The sequence below is a fragment of the Centruroides sculpturatus genome, unplaced genomic scaffold, assembly GCF_000671375.1.
Source record: "Centruroides sculpturatus isolate CEXI.00-Female unplaced genomic scaffold, Cexi_2.0 scaffold328, whole genome shotgun sequence".
NCBI classification, from domain to species: domain Eukaryota; kingdom Metazoa; phylum Arthropoda; class Arachnida; order Scorpiones; family Buthidae; genus Centruroides; species Centruroides sculpturatus.
This window is the reverse complement of record NW_019384678.1, coordinates 230,831-247,555: the sequence shown is the minus strand read 5'-3', so window position 1 is coordinate 247,555 and position 16,725 is coordinate 230,831. Positions and strand designations below refer to the sequence as shown.

Below are 16,725 nucleotides of genomic sequence, written 5' to 3'. Positions count from 1 at the left end.
CACAGAAATGCAAAGTTGTCTGCTCCCTCCTCATTCACACTTCCAATGTACACAATACAGACATCATCATGATCCAAGAACCCTACACTATTAACAACATGATAGTCAGATTCAATGACTGGAAAGTCTATCCAGCTCAGAACCCTGGCTGTTGCATCAAGGCTGGTATTATCATCAAGAACAAAAACATTACCACCTGCTTTGTCTCCCAACACACCACAGAATACATTACCACTGTCTGTTTTACAGATAATAACACTCACCTTTACATATGTTTCATCTACATTCCAAACACCACTAATATTGAGATGGCCATTGAAGACATTCATCCCCTCCTGAACTCATACAAAGGTAAACCTATCCTAATTGGAGGAGATTTCAATGCCAAGTCTGCGACCTGACATAGTCCAAAAGATGACCCTAGAGGTAACATAGTTAACGACCAACACAATCTTACTCACTTGAACACCAGCACTTTTCTGACCTACTCCGTTTACTTTGAAGATCCAGATGATCATTCCATGTTTAGGATTTGCACTGATGGTTCCAAGATGGGTGACGATATGAGTGCCACTTTTGTAGTTTACTCTGTCTTAGGCCGTGAGCTTCACAATGCTTGCTTCTGTCTAGATACACACTGCTCAATAGCACAGGCAGAAACTTTAGCTATTTATATGAGCTTAATTCACATTAGGCGTAGGAAGGACAAAAGACACTACTTACACTATTGCATTTATTCTGACAGCAGGGTAGCTTTATACAGGATTACAAAGTCTGATAGCCACTTAAAACTCATCCATATCATACACAACATTCTTAGACACTTAGACAACAACATTAGTATACATTTCCAATGGGTCTCAGGTCATGCGGGGTTCTCGGCAATGAGACTGGTGACCATCTTGCCAAACAAGCAAGTCTTCAATCACTAGTAGTTTCAGTTACATTCCTACCTCATACATCAACAATCACGTCAAGAAGCAAATCTTCATTCTCTGGCAAGACAGCTGGGACCATGACGCTACTGGTAGGCTCACCTAAACTTTTATCCCCAAGGTTGACACTACCGCAATTCTTTGCCATTTTTATCCTAGTTACACCCTGACTCATCTACTTGCAGGACACAGCAACTTTAAGCAATACTTGCATAGATTTAATCTTTGGGACAATTTACAATGCAATTGTGGTATTCAGTAGGACCAAACACCACTTCACTTAGTTTTTCATTGCAGTAGGTACAATCACATTAGGGATAGTTTAATTTAATTAATTAATGAGAGCTGCTATTCTTGTCTTGAAGGGTACAACTGGCCTTGCAACTCGCACCAACTCATTCATACGCATAGAATGTTTCATCATCTACTCGCATTTGTATCCCTTAGTGGGGCTCTTGAGAACACTCACTCCGGGGACACGGCTGGCAATTAGCTTTTCCTTGCTTTGTTTCAACTGATGGTATATAGCTACAGTGACCATATTTTTGGGGGGAAAATAAAGGACATATCGATGAAAATCAAATAATACCTTATAAAATTCATAAGTTTATAACATTTATTACGAAAATAGTAGCATACAACAATGCATACATTAAAATTTTAAACAATCTGAATTATTTATTACACATACACACATTGTAAAAATTTAAATAACATTAATTTTGATACTTTTCAGTAGAATTAATTTTTTATAGCGCCGTTTCACGCTTAAAGTCATAAAATTCCATACAGTTCATTTGAAAGTTGTATTTGACAGAAATACATGCTTCTAATGTGCTTACTTTTAAATGGATTTTTTTCATTTGTCCGCATATTATTCAGCAATGAAAATATTCATTCAACGGGGGCATTAGATCCAGGAAGACAAAAAAAATTCTACGATTTTACAAACGTTTTTGAAAACAATTTCTTCTGCTGTAAAATGTTCAAAAATCTCAATCCACCTTTGATGGCGGGGCTGGTTATTCTGTCACCATTCGTCGATCTTTTCGTTTGTGACATATTTTTTTACACATGAAACTTCATCAAATAATTCACCATCGAATATATTTACGGACCAATGATTCAAAATTAAGATATAGCTTTCCTCTACTTTCGCCCACAAAGGGACTTCGCATAATGTGACCCATTCAAACATCTCTATTTCAATAAAAAACATGTCCCAATTATTTAGATAATCTATGCACGTTTGATAAAATGTGTACACAGCATCATTGGATTTTTTGGCTTGTATATTTTCTGATTTTTCTAATGCTAAAACCACTTTTCTAATAACAATAGGAAGAAACCCCTCATTTTTTCTTTCAAATAACTTCAGCTTTAATTAACAAGTGTATCATGCACCAACTAGAGAGTTAAAAAACTATCACAAAAATTCCCATAAGAGTGTCCACCCCTTAGTACTGTCAGTGGCGACACACTGCACTACTCGCTCTATGTAACAATGCAACACTGGTCGTGATGGCGTATACAAAACTAACTTGTTCAATATATTATTAAAAAAAATTTTTTTAAACTTTGTGTCAACTTTACAAACTAAATAAAGTTAAAGGACAGAGCAGTGAAATAAAGGACTGTCCTCTTAAATAAAGATCGTATGGTCACTGTATATATAGCTGCTTTTCTGTTTTGTATTTTAATTCTTACTTTCTGTCTTCTTTTTCAGTCTAAATTTGGTTAGTCCTAGTTGTAAGTTAGATTAGGGACTCTTAGCTTAGTTTACAGTTAGGTGATGATAGGTTAGGTAAAATTAGATTGAGGTTTGTTAGCTTTAGTCGTCTGGGTTAGGTTCGTCCAAGGTTATGGTAGGTTAGTTTAGTTAGTAAGTTAATGTTTAAAAAGTAAAAAATAATAAAATAAAATTTAAAAAATATTTAAAAATTTTGGGGTCTTGCTTGTTTGTCTCTGTCAGTTTGTCATTGTGTTTGTTTGCTTTTTGCACTGTCTGTCTAGCTGTTAAGTAGTATTAAGATTTGCAATTGTGTTCAGTTTTATTAGTATTAAGTAGATATAAGTCTTCCTACTAACAGTCACTTGGCACTAACTTCTACACTTAGCTATTTGTGGCGGCACTCAATTGTTGGTGTTCTTTACAGTCAGGTTATCTTTTAGACCCTTTGAGGAACTACGGCCTTGCAGCCTAAAAACTGCATTCCAACATCAAACATAGAGGGTACTGTAACCTTATGTATGCCATTCATAGGGATCCTACCTTTCTCTACTGTCTATCTCCTCTCCCTTTTTCTTCCCCTGCTCTTTCCCTTACCCTCTTTTCTGTTGGCTAAATACTTCGTGTACGGCCTATGTCTTTCTTGTATGTATGTGTCACAACTATTTAGTGTACACTAAATAGTTACACAAAAAATAGTTTTGTAAGTTATGCATATTAAATATAAGTCACAGTTAAGAATTTATTGACTGTGACTTGGATTTAGTATGGCAGTTTTCTGAAGTGTGGTGTATGTGCTATTAAAAAGCTGTAAAATTTCTAGATTTTTGTTTGGTTTGACACATGCAAAATGCACTACTGGCACAATAAGTAACTTATTCATTATTATTATTATTATTTTAATACATTTTTTGTATATTTAAAAATAATAGTTGATGATGATGTAACATATTTAAAAATAGCTGTTTCTATTATATATATATATTATATATATCATTCCTATTTTATACATTATGTATAATTTTTATTTGGTGATAATACTCTAAGATGATTATTATTTATAACAGTCTTCTCAAAATTACCTGGGTGAGAAATAAACAATCATAAACAAAACCTTTTTTAACCAGTAATTGAATTTTAACATAACTTTCAAACGTTTTCAGCTTTCACCAAGGCCTGCTTCAGGTAATGAACTAAACTGACTTCCAAATTGGAACGTTAGAACGATGATGTTTGACTTTAAACTTTATATAATTCAAATTCACATGGCTGATTGACTTCATTTGAATTTCTTGTACAGGTACCACACATGCGCCACCGTCTCACAGTCTTTAAAGTTAATACAGTTGCCTTTCAAGTTGGCTTCATAAATTTGATATATACAAAGTTTAAAGTCGAACATCATCGTTCTAATGTTTCAGTTTGGAAGTCAGTTTAGTTCATTACCTGAAGTAGGCCTGGTGAAGGCTGAAAACGTTCGGAAGTTATGTTAAAGTTCAATTACTGGTTAAAAAAGATTTTGTTTGTGATTGATTATAATTTATATATTATAGTNATAAAAAATATAAAAAATATTTAAAAATTTTGGGGTCTTGCTTGTTTGTCTCTGTCAGTTTGTCATTGTGTTTGTTTGCTTTTTGCACTGTCTGTCTAGCTGTTAAGTAGTATTAAGATTTGCAATTGTGTTCAGTTTTATTAGTATTAAGTAGATATAAGTCTTCCTACTAACAGTCACTTGGCACTAACTTCTACACTTAGCTATTTGTGGCGGCACTCAATTGTTGGTGTTCTTTACAGTCAGGTTATCTTTTAGACCCTTTGAGGAACTACGGCCTTGCAGCCTAAAAACTGCATTCCAACATCAAACATAGAGGGTACTGTAACCTTATGTATGCCATTCATAGGGATCCTACCTTTCTCTACTGTCTATCTCCTCTCCCTTTTTCTTCCCCTGCTCTTTCCCTTACCCTCTTTTCTGTTGGCTAAATACTTCGTGTACGGCCTATGTCTTTCTTGTATGTATGTGTCACAACTATTTAGTGTACACTAAATAGTTACACAAAAAATAGTTTTGTAAGTTATGCATATTAAATATAAGTCACAGTTAAGAATTTATTGACTGTGACTTGGATTTAGTATGGCAGTTTTCTGAAGTGTGGTGTATGTGCTATTAAAAAGCTGTAAAATTTCTAGATTTTTGTTTGGTTTGACACATGCAAAATGCACTACTGGCACAATAAGTAACTTATTCATTATTATTATTATTATTTTAATACATTTTTTGTATATTTAAAAATAATAGTTGATGATGATGTAACATATTTAAAAATAGCTGTTTCTATTATATATATATATTATATATATCATTCCTATTTTATACATTATGTATAATTTTTATTTGGTGATAATACTCTAAGATGATTATTATTTATAACAGTCTTCTCAAAATTACCTGGGTGAGAAATAAACAATCATAAACAAAACCTTTTTTAACCAGTAATTGAATTTTAACATAACTTTCAAACGTTTTCAGCTTTCACCAAGGCCTGCTTCAGGTAATGAACTAAACTGACTTCCAAATTGGAACGTTAGAACGATGATGTTTGACTTTAAACTTTATATAATTCAAATTCACATGGCTGATTGACTTCATTTGAATTTCTTGTACAGGTACCACACATGCGCCACCGTCTCACAGTCTTTAAAGTTAATACAGTTGCCTTTCAAGTTGGCTTCATAAATTTGATATATACAAAGTTTAAAGTCGAACATCATCGTTCTAATGTTTCAGTTTGGAAGTCAGTTTAGTTCATTACCTGAAGTAGGCCTGGTGAAGGCTGAAAACGTTCGGAAGTTATGTTAAAGTTCAATTACTGGTTAAAAAAGATTTTGTTTGTGATTGATTATAATTTATATATTATAGTACTTATGATATTTAAATATCATCAACAATGTCAGATGGCTTTTAGAAATGTTACACAAGATGACATTTATAAAATTATTACATCAAAACAATATTTTTGAATGTATTTGAATGTAATTGTTAGAATTCATTTAAATGCACCATTTTGTTTAATTTTATAGTTATTTTAAGGTATTAGCTACTAACTTATTTATGTGCATTTAAAATCATATGAATAATAATTAAAAAATGATTATATGTAACATTTATTAATGCAAGTTTACATAACTTATATCTATAGAATGTAATAACTTATAGACTGTTACTACTAATTTATATTACAACTTTTTCTTACAAGGTAAAAAAAATTGTAATTTAAAATATAATATCTTTATATTTAGGATTATTAATTGAGCCTGCATATTCTTACCTAATATATAAATTGTAGGAATGAAATAAATTACAAAGTTTTTTAATATATAGATTTGATAAAAACAAGCAAAAGGTTTAGATGATACATAAAGTATTTTTCACAAAACTATTCTTTTTATGTTACTAGAATGATATATTTTATGTTTTATTTTTAGCAGTAAATAATGATTTAGTAAATATCACACTAATTACTCATTTATTAAAAGACTGTAGAGAAATTGTAATTTTGTTTTTTAAAAATTCATTATGTTGAATAAGAAATAGTCATATGTATAATTTTATTCAAATATTTTTAAAGCAAGATTTTTTCTGTTTGTCAGTGCTAGAAAATGTGATCAATCAGGTTGAAGATCAAATGATAACTACTGAAAGTAAGTTTTCAAATATTTTCATATTTGTATAAAATAGTTTAATAATATACTTTTTTATATACTATAAATTAATATGTTGTTATCTTGGGTTGAGTTGTTTGAAAGCTGTTATCCAAATTTGTGGGAGCTCAAAAGTTGGGGAGTTGCATGGTATGGTAGTAGAAATGTAGAGTGTCTCCCAAATAAATAGCTCTTTTTGTTTGTTGCAGCATTTTAGTAATTTTGTTTCGTTCCATAGAGGCTGGTAGTTATGGTTTAGTACCTTCTTTGCTAATTCTGTAACTGGCCTGCTATTTTTGATGTCTTCTTGATGTTCATGGATACGTGAACTTAATTTTCTAGCAGTAGTTCCTACATAACTAGTCTCTTCACCAGTTAGTGTGTGCTTTAGCAGGATTTGGTAGATACCAGATTTTTTGTTCAACTAGTACTTATCCCTATCATTATATAGCAGTCTTCTTAGATTTGGTTGCAGTGTAATTGGTAGAATATAACCATTACTTCTAAAAAGATGTGCAATTTTTAAGGAGATAGGGCTAAGTAGGGTATTGGGGGGTGTGCTATTTTTAAGTTTTCTTTATTGGAAAGAAAAGATTGTGGAAATAATCTGTTTTTTACACGATTTTTTAGAAAAATGAATTTTGAGTGTGAGTAACCTGCTTTTAACATAGTAGATTGAATAATGGATAATTCATTTTCTACTATCACCCGAGCAGAAGGGAGAAGGTAAGCCCTCTGTATTAGCAAAGATATAGCAGAGTGGTAGGTAGGTGTAATGTGGTGGTTGGTAGGTGGCGGCTGGAATGATTTGTGGAGCATTATTATTTCAATGATGGACAGAAAATATAACCTCCAGAGATGTATGTATATCTCCGGAGCTATCATGTTGGCAAATACCCTATTCCTCAATTCTAGTTATCCAGAATCATACGTTTTACACCTATGTGAAGCTCTTCACCTTATTACTCAAAATAATTATTTCCAATTTAATGGAAAAATATATAAACAAACACAAGGGGTACCAATGGGCTCCCCCATTATCTCCTATTCTAGCCGAACTGGTCATGAGAAATATGAAACATTGGGTATTCAATGCTCTTTTAACAATCCAATATCCTCTCATGTATGCACATGGATAAATAAAATGCAAAGGAAACGTCCCAAACCACAAATCGACAACATTATAGTTTGCTGGGACAACATTGCACCTCCTGAATACTTCCATAAAACCTTCCAATTTGGTCCGATGTTCGTGCCTCAGTCCTCGGCACATAATCCGGTCTCAGTTATAATGAATATGGAAAAATTGCTATCTTCTGGAAATAATAAATGTCCAGATTACAGCAAAGACTATCTTAGATGGAAAGTGCTATTCACGATCAAAGAACATAAACACCAACCAGAGAGTGGTACATTTTGGCAATACATTGAAAGAAGTAGAAATTGGCTCAGAGCACAGAACATCACAATGATCAAGGCTGATAAGAGCAAGGCAGTTGTGCTTATAAAAAGATCTACCTACATCGATACATTGCAGCAATACGTAGTGGACACACAATGTCGGCGCTCGGATGCCACATATATAACAAAACTACAAAGTCATGTCACTAAGTTTACATGCACTGGTCTTGCAAACACACTTGGTCTGAGACATGCGGTAGTCATCTCTCCTGACACTCCATGTCTGTTTGCCTTTGCTAAAACGCATAAACCTGGTCGACAGCGGCTACAAGAGCACACACACACACTTCTTCCGAGTGGGCCCTACAATCAGAGCTAAGGCTTACACAACGAATAGCCACTGAACACGGATACAGCAAGCTCATACTACATGGATATCATAACGCAACTCAAGACCTAATGCAAAGGGAGGAACGATAGGATAACGATAAGATCATTCCAGTCAATTATAATCCATATATTAGACGGCTATATAGCGAAATAGCTAAAAAGAACCACATACGTATCGCCTACAGAAGGTGCCCTTCGATATTTAACATCCTAACCAATGGAAAAGATCAACCAGATAAGGATAAGCTGTCAGGGGTCTACAGCATACCGATTATAGATCACAGATGTGATAGAAACCTTCTGTATGTGGGCTCCACCAAATGATCCTTAGAGGTTAGACTCAAAAAACACACTGCAGATATTCAGAAACAAAGGAACACGACGGCTCTGGCAATTTATGCCTCTGATCCGGATATAGACCCCAAATTTAAGAAAGCCAGAATTATCCGCACCACACGGCACATACACCATATCAAATGGCTAGAGGCGGCCAGCATATACTTAGCTAACCTTAAGGATAATCAATGCATCAATTATAAAGAAGAGATTACGTTATCAACAGCGTGGCTAGCGTTTACGAATGGTAATTTATGATAGCCGTTTCTGAATCAACTGCACATGACAAACAATGACAGAAACGGGAAACGTGCATTCGAACACACGTATTTAGAATTTGAAGTTTTTTACGAGCTGCATTTTCCATCAGAAATTCAAAAAATACCTGAAGAAGAACCGTTCCTGGGATTTGAAAACGTTTGTTTCGGTTAGTTACGAGTTAGTAAGGAAGGAGAACGCACCGGTAACAGGTTAGAAAGAGTTGTAGTATTATTTTGTTTATTAAAATCTTTTAAAATTAGAAGAATACTTTTAAAATCTTTAAATGAGATACACAGATCAATCAGTCTAAAAACCAAAAAATATTGCCTCACTCTTCTACTTGATAAAATGCATTTTGAATGTCTTATTTTTTTATTGACATCCTTACTCAGTCACATTCTTCAGTCACATAGGCTTAGAAGAAATTGGACATACACAAAGAAATACAAGAGCACTACAAATGTGACTGAAAAAGGATGTCAATAATAGAATACAACATTGAAATTGCATTTCATCAAGTAAAAATTAATGAGGCAATTATTTTTTTTAGACTTACTAATTGATCTGTGTAGCTCATCCTGTTTAAAGATTTTAAACATATTCCTCTAATTTTAAGAGATTTTAATAACAAAATAATAATACAATTAAATAAAATTGCTGCAAGTTATGGAAAATTATTGCATTAGTTTATACTTAGTGATACCTTGGAACTGCAATTCATTCCTAGAGGATGTTCAAGTTCCAAAGCAATTTCTCCCCTAAGGAGTATTGTAAAGTGAATTAATCTGTTCCAAAACCACAAAATGCCCATTTAATTTAAAAAAATAATAATTAATGTTGAAATGACATGAGTAAATACCATAATTAATGCATACAACAACAACAACAGATTAAAAACAATGAAAAATAAATACTGCAATAAAATGCAATAGATGAACTATACATTATGCACCCCAACCTCGTATCAACAAATTTAGAAAAGTAACAGATTTTCATTGTTTGTAGTTCTAAATAAAAACTAACCCAATCTGGCAACTCTGCTACATTATGCATAACCATGCAGATACCATACAACATACAGTACAACCATCTTTGTGTTTGAGTTCTGAGAAAAGATGATAATAAAAACACCTTTCACACTTTTTCTAGCAAGTTTCAATAAAATGAACTAACGTTTTCAGCTATGTTAAACTTGAGGAAGGCTATTTAAAATAGCTGAAAACATTAGTTCATTTTATTGAAACTTGATAGAAACAGTGAGAAAGTTGTTTTTATTATTATTATCTAGAAGTTCTAGCTTATAGCACATAGAATTCCAAGAAAAGTTTGACTTTCAGAAAAATTTTACTCGAAGAAATTGTTTGGATTCCAAGTTGTTCGACTTCTAGGGCATTTGAGTTCCAAGGGGTCACTGTATTCCAAAACAGTTTTTAAATGGCAGGTGGGACAATTACTCTTAACATATACGTACAAACATAAAATTTACAGGATATTTAATCCATTAATTGTACATACCTTTTCCAAATTGGCCTTTATTGGGAAAAACATCACACAATAATTTAAAATTTGTTTAAAAAATATTTATATTTTAAAACATAAAATGAAATTTTAGAAGTAAACAATAAATATATATTTTGTCATTATTTTATTAAAATGAATGAAGTATTTTATTGCATGTGTTTAATTTTTTTCTTTTCTCTCAGCATTAGAGGACGTGGTCTCTACAGTTGAAAATCATCTAGTGACTTCAGAAAGTGAGTTTAAACATTTTCTTTTGTATTAACATATGATTTTTTTTAGTCATAGTAAAAATCAAATATTAAAATGTGTGTTGATTATATATTTTTTTGATTGAATTTTACTTTATTCAGCATTAGAAACTGTGATTAGTTTGGTTGAAGATCAAATAACATCTTCCGAAGGTAATTTTAAACTAATTTTTATTTGACTTAATGTTGTTGCATAATTATATACTAGATAAAATAAATTAAGTTTTTGGTAATACTGTTGTTTGTGTTTAAAATTTAATAGAAAGTTTAAAAAAAATAATTTTAAATTTATTTAAAGTTAAATTCTTAAATAAATTAATGTAGAAAAAAAATACATTAGAAGTTTTCATACACAAAATAATACATATTAGACCAGTTTTTATAACTAATTACTTTACAACTCTTGCTTTTAAGACAGTCATTATAATTGTATGAAATGTCACTTTTTTATTAGTCATTTTTATGTAATATTATAACTGTATTTGAACTATATTAAGAAATCTATAGTTTTAGAAATGTGATGTTAATTTATGACACAGATTATTGGAAATGTGATGGCTTTAGGTAATGATTGCTTTCCAGTAATTAATTTTGTCATTTAATTTTGTCATTGTAATTTTGCAGGGATTTATTGTAATTTTTTCAAATTATGTGCATCTCAATAAAAAAAAAATTTGTGAGTTTAAAAATTTCATAGATTAAAATCTGGTACTGGCTATTACATAAATTTCAATGTATTATCTTTAAATTCATCAAAAAAGTTACATTGAAATTAATAACAAATATAACATAAAATTATTCTTAAAACTGGAACTACTGTATAAGTGACAACAAAATGACCTTTTGTATGTTTCTGGCAGTGACAGCATTGTAAACAAAAATGCAAACATTTCCAGCTGTGTTTGGGGGCCATGTCAGGCTTTTATAGAAGACTTTCTTCTTTTCTGAACAGTTTGTTTTAAAAATTTTGTTCTGGAATATTATTTTTAAAGAAATGTTTCAAATTTTCAAAGTTCAGCTAGAAAAGAAGAAAACCTTCTGTAAAAGTCTGATGCAAGCCTCTGAACATGGCAAAAAAACATTTGCCTTTTTCTTTACAATGCTGTTGTTGCTGGAAATGTATGAAAGGTCAGTTTGTTGTCACATATAAAAACAAATATTTAATAATTGACTAATTTTTGTTGTCAGTTTAAATATGACCATCTACTGGTAACTTTAATAATTAAATAATTTAATTTAGAAATGTTTGACAGAATAAGGACCTGAAATGAATTTAAATTCATAATCTGTGCATAATGTAGAAGGCATTATCAGTTACATTATGCAAAAATTTTGAATTGGAAACTCTTCTACACATATAAAGTTTATAGTAATATATTATTTGTAATGGCTGTTTAGTGACCAACTAATTCTCAAATGACATTCATTCAATCACAATTTGGATATTCTAGCTTAATATGCATATATATGTAAAAATCATTTGATTAAATATTATGTCATATGTAAAATATACTGTACAGCCTATCATTCTGGAGTATTTTAACAAATAAAGTTATAAGTAGCAAATATATTACAGAAACTAAGTGTGTAGAGAAATTTTAGAAAAGTGAAACTTGTCTATAAAGAAATATTCACTAGAAATTCAGTTAAAAATTGATTCCATCTTTTGTATGTTTACTGATTTTTGCAATATTTCTCCTCTGCATTCTCTATTCATTTGAAAAACAATATTTTCATTTCTTTGTTTATAGTTCTATTTCTACTTATTTTATCAAGAATTTTTTAATATATTTTATTACCTTCAAATTTGTTGATGAAAACAAATTTGAATGAAGATATTTTATGAAAAAGTATTTTTATATAGCAATATGCAATATAACAATCAAAAATCAATAAGTTAGATTTTTTTTATTAAATAATATTTTTCAACAAAATATATATTTTTCGTTAGTATTAGAAGAAGTAATTACCTCTGTTGAGGAGAAAATAACAACAACAGAAGGTAAGTTTTACATTTTATTGTTTTAAATGGAAACATAATTGCTATTTTTCATAAACAGGGAATCTCAGATTATAGACTTGAAAGGAAAAAATCTAAAAAAGAATAAATTTACTTTTATTACATAAATATTCAATTTGCTTGCCATTAACTTCTATGGTTGTATAAGTCTTTTACATACATTTCTCTAATATTTTTAAAGAGAAATATTGATTTAAGCACATTTATTTTGAATGTTTTATTTCAGCTTTTTTATATTTTCTAATCTTGGCTTGTAAACCAAGGATTTTTTAAAATTAATATCAAAAAATGTTTAACTTTGCCTGAAAGCAAAATTAAACTGTCTATTTTTTTTATAGATTCAAACTTCTGAGGCATTGTGTGTGAATTATTTGTTTAAATAAATTTATATTAGGAAACACATATGGTGGTGGTAGTGGTGGTAGTAGTAGTAGTAGTAGTTGTTGTTGTTGTTTTTCTAATGCTAGGAAGCATATGAGGCAGCAATTATCTTCCATTGGTTTTGATCATGGGCAAGGGTTTCAGCTTCCTCCCAAGTCATATTGAGCATCTTCAAATCTTGAAGAATAGTTCTATGCCAATTATTCCTGTGGCATTCTCATGGTTTTTTGGCACCAGGGGAACCCATTTCATGGCTGTCTTAGGAATCCTATTGTTCTCCATACAAAAAATGTGGCTGGCCAGTCGGACTCTTCTACGGGCGGCAATATTATGAAGTTTGCACATCCCACTCCTTTGGAGAACCTCTTTACTAGTGATATAATCTAAATATCGGATCTTTAGGATTTGTCACTAGGCATCTCTGTTGGAAGACATTGAGCCTTCTATTGATGTTTCCTGATGTCTTCCAGGACTCACTAGCATAAACAGCTATCAGAATCACGATGGAAGTGAACAGGCAGAATTTGATTCTCAATGAGATGGATGGTGAGGACCAGATCTTGTTCATCCACCAGAAGACTGTCGCCACTTTTCTGATGCAGGACTTCACATCCATTTTTGCGTCACCATTTTGGGAAATAACACTATCCAAGTAGGTAAATCTCTCCATCTCCAATCATTGTGCTTCGACAATTACTCCCTGCTTTTGGGCAGTGTTACATACATGCAATGCACCTGAAGCAGACCTCGGTGGAGGTCGAAAGCGTTTGTGGAGTGTACTATGGACATAACACTTGTAAGTAAAGGTTTTTGTGGATTGTTATACATGCATAATTTTTGTCTTCACGGCATTTGTCTTGAGGCCAATTTTGTGTGCCTCCTGACCCAATGCAGTCATGGCATGCTGTAGCATTGTCTCGTTTCCTTCTAATAGGGCAAAATCTTCAGCAAAAACCAAATCTCCAAGATGATCCTTGTCAAACCGGTGGATGCCAGCCCCAATGCATGCACCAGACTCTTCTGCCCACCACACAATATTATCAAGGGTGATGAGGAAGAGGAAAGAGAACAGGATACAACCCTGCCTGACTGCTGTTGTAATTTCAAAGAAGTCTGTATCACCACCTTCGATCTTGACACAACTCGAATGCAGGTATAAGGCCTTGAAAATGAGACAAAGTTTGTCAGTACATCATATAATCGCAGGATCCGCCAGAGGGACTTGCGGTGAACACTGTCAAAAGTCTTCTTGAAATCAATTGATGGCCAATGGGTGTCGATACTCAATGCATTGTTCAATGATATTTCGAAGGGAGAAGATCTGCTTGCTGCACAATCTTTTGCAGTGAAACCCAGTGTGCTCCTCCTGCAAGTTCTGATCAAGGGCAAACTGCAGGCATCAAACTCCTTTGATGCCTGCAGTTTGCCCTCGACCACACAAAATGCCTTTCCAGGCACAGAAAGGAGGGTGATACTGCATCAGTTAGTACATTTGGAGATATTGTCTCTCTTAGGAATTCTGACTGTAGTACCCCTTTTCCAATCTTCTGGGACCTCCCCACATTGCCAGCACCTATTAAAGAATAACGTTAGTTTTTCCAACATGGAATGCCCTTCTTGCTTCAAAATCTAAGTCATAATTTTGTCTAAACCAGCTGCTCTACTATTCTTTAGGCTCTTAATCTCAAGCTCCACTTCCTCAAGGGTGATTTCACCAGTGTCCACCTGACGCTCATCTTGTGTATTCTCAATATCAAAATCATATATGATAGTTGGTTTCTCTTGATTAAATTTTCCTGAAAATGTTCCACCCACCTCTTGTTCTGCTTATCTTGAGCAATCAGAAGCTTCCCATTTTTGTTTTTTATTAGAATGCTGGAGTTACTCCTCATCCTAGTCAGTTCATTGACTATGTGGTACAGGGTCTTGGAGTCATTCTGGTCAGAAACCTCCTGTGCTTCAGTGCCCTTTTGTTCTAACCATTCCTTCTTGTCTTTCCAACAGCTTTTCTTTACACATCTATCCAACTTGGTGTCCAGCATCCAACATCCAACTTAGTTACTCCATCTCAGCCATTGTTTTAGCCTGGTCCCTTTTAACTTTTGCATCTTTCCTCTCATCAATCAACTTCTATGAGTGATCTTGGATCTACTGATCCTTTTGCCTTCTTCGACGTTTCCCAAATGATGTTTTGGGTGCACTCCATGATAATGTTTTTGAGGTTCTCCCAGAGATCTATATCTGTCATCTCTCCAAGAAGGGCAAAGTGATTGTGCAACTCTAGAGTGAATGCTTCAGCAATGATTGAATCATTTAATTTTTCTCTTGCGAATGATCTTTTTAGCATGAACTGCCTTTGATTACGAAGAGTGAGTTTTATATTTGCCCTAACTAGGTAATGGTCAGATCCAAATATCTGTACTTCTGTAAACCCTCATATCGTGCAATGATGACCTGCACTTTTTACTAATACAAATAAAGTCTATATCATTAAAAGTGCTTGTCTGGTGATTGCCAGGTCTTATGGATAAGCCGATTCTGGAAGTAGGTGTTTTCAACACACAACCCATTGTGTTCACAAAATGATGTTAGCCTTTCTCCGTTGTCACTCATATAAATAGAGAATGTATGAGCACCAATCACAATCTCGAGTCCTTGACGATCACTGTCCAATTGGGCATTGAAGTCCCCAATCAAGACTCTCAGGTCATGATTTGGGATACCATCAAAGATGTCTTGGAGCTGCTCATAAAATTCATCTTTTATTGTGTCTTCCACATTGTTGGTTGGCACATAAACATGCATCACAGTTGCTTTGGCATGTCCATGGGTAAAGCGAGCTGTAATAATCCAATCACTGAAGGGCCTCCATCCAAGTAGTGCTTTTGTCGCTCATTTACTCAGAATAAGACCTACTCCACATTCATGTCACTCTTCATGGCATGCATACAGGGCCCTTATTCTCAAGTTTTTCGTGTTACAACTCCCAACGTGTTGAAGGTGTCACGTGGTACCATCTCACACTCTGGCGTCAAATTGGTAGTCTCGAGTTCTAACTCACGTGCTTTCCCATCTCACCATCTGAGTTGCTACTCACATTGAGTCGTGCATGTGAGATCGCTACACAAAAGTGAAAATGGCTGACAGATATGCAATTCTTATCACTATCGAAGAGTTAGAAAGAGCCGAAAGACGTTGTTTGAGAAGGCAACAAATTTTTCAACCACGAGTAGATGACATTTCTTTTCGTGTCAAATCAATACTAATAAAAAAATTTTAATTCATAATTGATAAAATTATACAGCAAATTTTTCCAAAAATAAAAAGAAGTATCTAATTCATTGAAAAAGAGTATTAAAATGATAGTAAATTATATGTATAAGTTATTAAAAGCATAGATACTATATTAAGATTATTTATTAATCAGAAGTGTTAAGTTCTGATTAATAAATAATCTTAATAGACAAAACAATTTAAGAAATAGATCAAGGAAGAAAACTATATGAAGAAAGGATTAAGTTTAAATACATTTTCCATTACATAACGGATTTTTTAGGTTCAACACACGCAATTAATTTTTCAAGTAATTCTCTCCACAAAGCGAATTGTCTTTTTCTTGTAAATTCGTTGTCGAATTTTCCGCTGTTCATTTTCTTATTATTTTCTATATATGTTACTAATATTTCTTTTTGTTCTTCGCTTATTTTTTAAAATAAAACATTCGAGGTTTTCATTTTGTTTCTGCGTACTATATTGCCACAAGACAACTTTTAACTGTAGCACGTGTAAACTAATTCG

At 32.7% G+C, this 16,725-nt stretch overlaps 1 protein-coding gene across 1 annotated transcript in view; it reads left to right on the top strand.

The window, feature by feature from the left end:
- LOC111626899 (nuclease SbcCD subunit C-like) overlaps nt 1-16,725 on the top strand; it is a 159,150-nt gene that overhangs the window by 123,653 nt on the left and 18,772 nt on the right. The window contains exons 27-30 of the mRNA XM_023370419.1: nt 6,319-6,369; nt 10,461-10,511; nt 10,629-10,679; nt 12,478-12,528. Of these exons, the coding sequence (XP_023226187.1) occupies nt 6,319-6,369; nt 10,461-10,511; nt 10,629-10,679; nt 12,478-12,528 (204 nt within the window). The remainder of the gene's footprint in view (nt 1-6,318; nt 6,370-10,460; nt 10,512-10,628; nt 10,680-12,477; nt 12,529-16,725) is intronic.